The sequence below is a fragment of the Aplysia californica genome, unplaced genomic scaffold (assembly GCF_000002075.1).
Source record: "Aplysia californica isolate F4 #8 unplaced genomic scaffold, AplCal3.0 scaffold00681, whole genome shotgun sequence".
Taxonomy (NCBI): Eukaryota; Metazoa; Mollusca; class Gastropoda; order Aplysiida; family Aplysiidae; genus Aplysia; species Aplysia californica.
The window spans coordinates 122242-125894 of NW_004797951.1; the positions used below are offsets into that span (position 1 = coordinate 122242).

At 43.3% G+C, this 3653-nt stretch overlaps 1 protein-coding gene across 1 annotated transcript in view; it reads left to right on the forward strand.

Moving 5' to 3' along the window:
* Positions 1–40: 40 nt before the first annotated feature.
* The window catches only part of LOC101855976, a gene marked incomplete at its 3' end in the record, with an annotated part of 10233 nt that continues 6620 nt past the window's right edge, over positions 41–3653 (forward strand). The window contains 2 exon segments of the mRNA XM_005108348.3: positions 41–428; positions 3312–3550. Coding sequence (XP_005108405.2) covers positions 3340–3550 — 211 coding nt within the window.

Below are 3653 nucleotides of genomic sequence, written 5' to 3' on the forward strand. Positions count from 1 at the left end.
GCTGCTGCTGCTGCTGCTGCTGTTGTTGTATAGATTCAACGCCCCTTATTCACTATCATAACTAAAAGGATAAACCTATGAATTTAACGTCATTCTCCGATAGGACCAAGCCAAATGGGCTCGAACCTCTTCAAAACAACCCAAGTCCAAGAACGCTCCTTTGGGGATTCGAACCAGAGCCACCCGCTCCATACCCCACCATGATATCAACAGAGTTATCGTCACGCCCCAAAAGCAGAGTATGAAAACAAGTGTTGCGTTATGAGACTCGAACCAGAGCCACCCACTCCGTTGCCCAGCATGATACCAACAGACAGAGCTAACAAGAAGGTTCTAAAGCAGAGTATCAAACTACAAATGTTGCGTTGGAGATTTGAACCTGAGCAATCCACTCCATACTCCACCATGATGCCAACAAAGTGTTGGGGGTAAGTGACAGCAGTGAATTTTTCTCGATCATTCTCTTTTTTTTTCAGGGTCAGTTCCGTTGACGCGTGGACTGCGAATGTCGATTGATATTTTACGTTCCCATTGACTCCATTTAGGTGACTTAGATTGGAGGTGTCAAGCTCAATTTCATTAGGGGCCAAACTCAGACCACAATATATTAAATATGGTTTTGGGCCGAACTGGATAAACACTCGTCGTTGGGTGAAAACTATACCATCTTAAAACTAAAATGACCCCCCAAAAGAACCAAACAATACAGTGAATGAATACACACAGAGGTTAAAGCTATTATAATAAATCAAAGCATACCAAATTTTGGTCCAATGCCAGTTTGCCACAGCTGGACTTTTGGCATCTTTTCTTGCCAACAAATTCGTTTACTTACGTTTAGAGTAGGGTTCTGTATTATGGATATCTTCCAAAATGAACTACATGTACTTTTAAAAATGTTAAAAATAAATGAATAAATGAATAAATATGTATATGGTCGCTTTTAATCACAAGGGGGCTATCACGAAAAATGCTGTTTTGAAAAAATCGAAGGTAAAGTTTTGCCCCTTGTTCAGTTTCTTTAAAATACAAGAAGGGTTTTTTCTATAACCAAACAAATATACACACTACAGAAACCAAACTTCTTCTATGGGTAAGGTAATGCCTACTTTTGGTGCAGGTTAAGATTTCTGGAAACCCCCGAAATCTGGGTTAGCCCGCTATATATGGAGAGAGAGAGAGAGAGAGAGAGAGAGAGAGAGAGAGAGAGAGAGAGAGAGAGAGAGAGAGAGAGAGCTATAATTATATTATTAATCTCTCTCAGACTGAACAGAAAACACTACTAATTGTTCGCAAGGCTGAATGCGACACGCTTGTCTCGAGTTTGACACCCGTGATTCAAGTCGTCTTGACCCTTCGCTTCACCTTTCACTCCCAGGGTCAAGCTAGGCTGCGCGCAACACCATATTCCACATTTGTGACACAATGTCTACTATGTATGTACCTGCGGAAAGACGGATACGCTTGGGTGAAGTGAGGAAAGGATTTGGAGTGGGGGTCTGGGGGAGGGGGGAGGGAGGAGGAGGGAGGGGGAGGGAGGGGCGCCGTTATTGTTCGAAAAGGTCACAGCTTGCGTCAACTACTCTGGCTGACTCACTGAATCAGAACATTATCATGTGCCCTCGAGAAGTGACCCAAAGTGTACTTGACCTCGCAGCGACCCCCCCCCCCTCCAACACATATTTTGTGTTTAAAAAAACACACAAAAAACCCCCGACTCCTCCACCTTCCCCTTCTCCTCCTCCCCTATCTCCTCCTCCTCCTCCTCTTCCTCCTCCTCCGCGGCCTACCCCGCCTGTTTAACATGTGCACCCTTGACGTAAAATGAGCGATAAAAACAATACAAGCAGTGTAGTGTGGAAAAAAACAACCCGCCGTTGCCGTCGAAACTGTACACATAATATGTTACAATATGTATGTTCTCTCGTCCAGGTTGAATGCCAAAGCTTTGGACTTGTAATACATGTATCATATTTGTGAAAGTTCGTCACCTAAAACTTACGTCACCTAAAACTTTCGAACCACTCAACTTTCGAATATGAAAAAAAATAACGGTGGTTCAGAATCGTTTACAGGGTGCACAGTTAGTTATATTAAGGAGTCTGAAGTCACTGTGGCTTAATTTTCAGGTTACACATGTTACAATAGATGTATCTTCTCTCGTCCAGGTTGAATGCCAAAGCTTTGGACTTGTAATACATGTATTTTATTTGAGAAAGTTCGTCACCTAAAATTTTGGTCACCTAAAACTTCCGAAACAATTAACTTTCGAATAAGAAAAAAAAAAAACGGTGGTTCAGAATCATTTACAGGGTGTATAGTTAGTTATAATTATTAAGGAGTCTGAAGTTACTGTGGTTTAATTTTCAGGTTTTCATTATTTTCGTTAGGATCTAATCTTGGGAAAGTCCGTCCGTCTTCTGAAACGCCATTGTAAACAAGTGAGGCTTCAGTTCACAAGCAGTGCGGACTGTTTCCTCAATGACTTGACGATCGATTCTTTTGAGTCCGTTTCCCGAACAAGTACCCAGCCAGTTTTTAAAAAAAGCGGCGATTCACAGCCCAGAACATTGGGTGATAACTTGGCCTCCACTATCCGTGGGTAAAAAAATGGGTCCCCGAGATATTATGCGCGAGAGATTATTTAAAATTATTATGAGAATGCGGAATTAACATTTATTACTTTACAACACATTTCGTCTCTAAGAAAAGAATACCCTGTTCTGTTGTTTTTTTCATGGTTTCCTGTTCATTCAACTGTAGTTGTGGACTTGGTACGCAGTAAAGATACAGAATAATTGACAATGTGAATGGCAGTGGTATAATGCGTGTCACAGGTTGCAACGATGTATAGCAACTATATCACCCGAGTGTTTGAAAGGTCAAAACTACAAAAGAAAAACAAATCAAAACGATTTTAAAAAAGCAAAACGGTTTGGGTCAAAGGGGTCGTTGGAGCCTTCAAAACAATAGACGTGCACTTTAATTTCTCAAAGTTTCACATGTTACTCATAGATAGAGGGTGGCATCGGTAGCCTAGTGGTCAGGCTACCGGACTCGCAATCGTGAGATTGTTGGTTCGGGGGTTCGAGCCTCAGCTCGGTCTGACGTTGTGTCCCTGGGAAAGACACTTTACACGAACTTCCCACTTGGCTCGGTCCTATCGGAGACGGACGTTAAACTAGGAGGTCCCGCCCCTTAAATAACCTAATAGTGTTGATAGGGGCGTTAAACCAATAACATTTCATCATTTTTCATAGATAGAGTTACTACAACGTTCTGCCTATCCTTTCTTTCTCTCTCTCTCGCAGACGGCTGGAGTGACAGAGCGTGAGAGTCATGGCCAGGACCAGGTGCGCGGGCAGTATGACGCCAGCTCGATACTGTGGCTTCGTCATGGTGGCCTGCAGTTTTGTGGTGCACATGTTTACCGTGGGCACCATGTTCTCTCTGGGAGTCCTCTACGTCTCCTGGCTACAAGACTTCGGACAGAGCAAAGGGCTCACCTCCTGGGTGGTCTCCATCGGCGTGGCGTTTTTGTTCGGCATCGGTAGGTAGTAAAGTAGTAATATTTGATAGTGGTGTACCGAAGTCATAGACGTGTGAGGGGGAAAGGGTGCTCAAATACAGGCGTATCAACAAAGTAGGGGGGG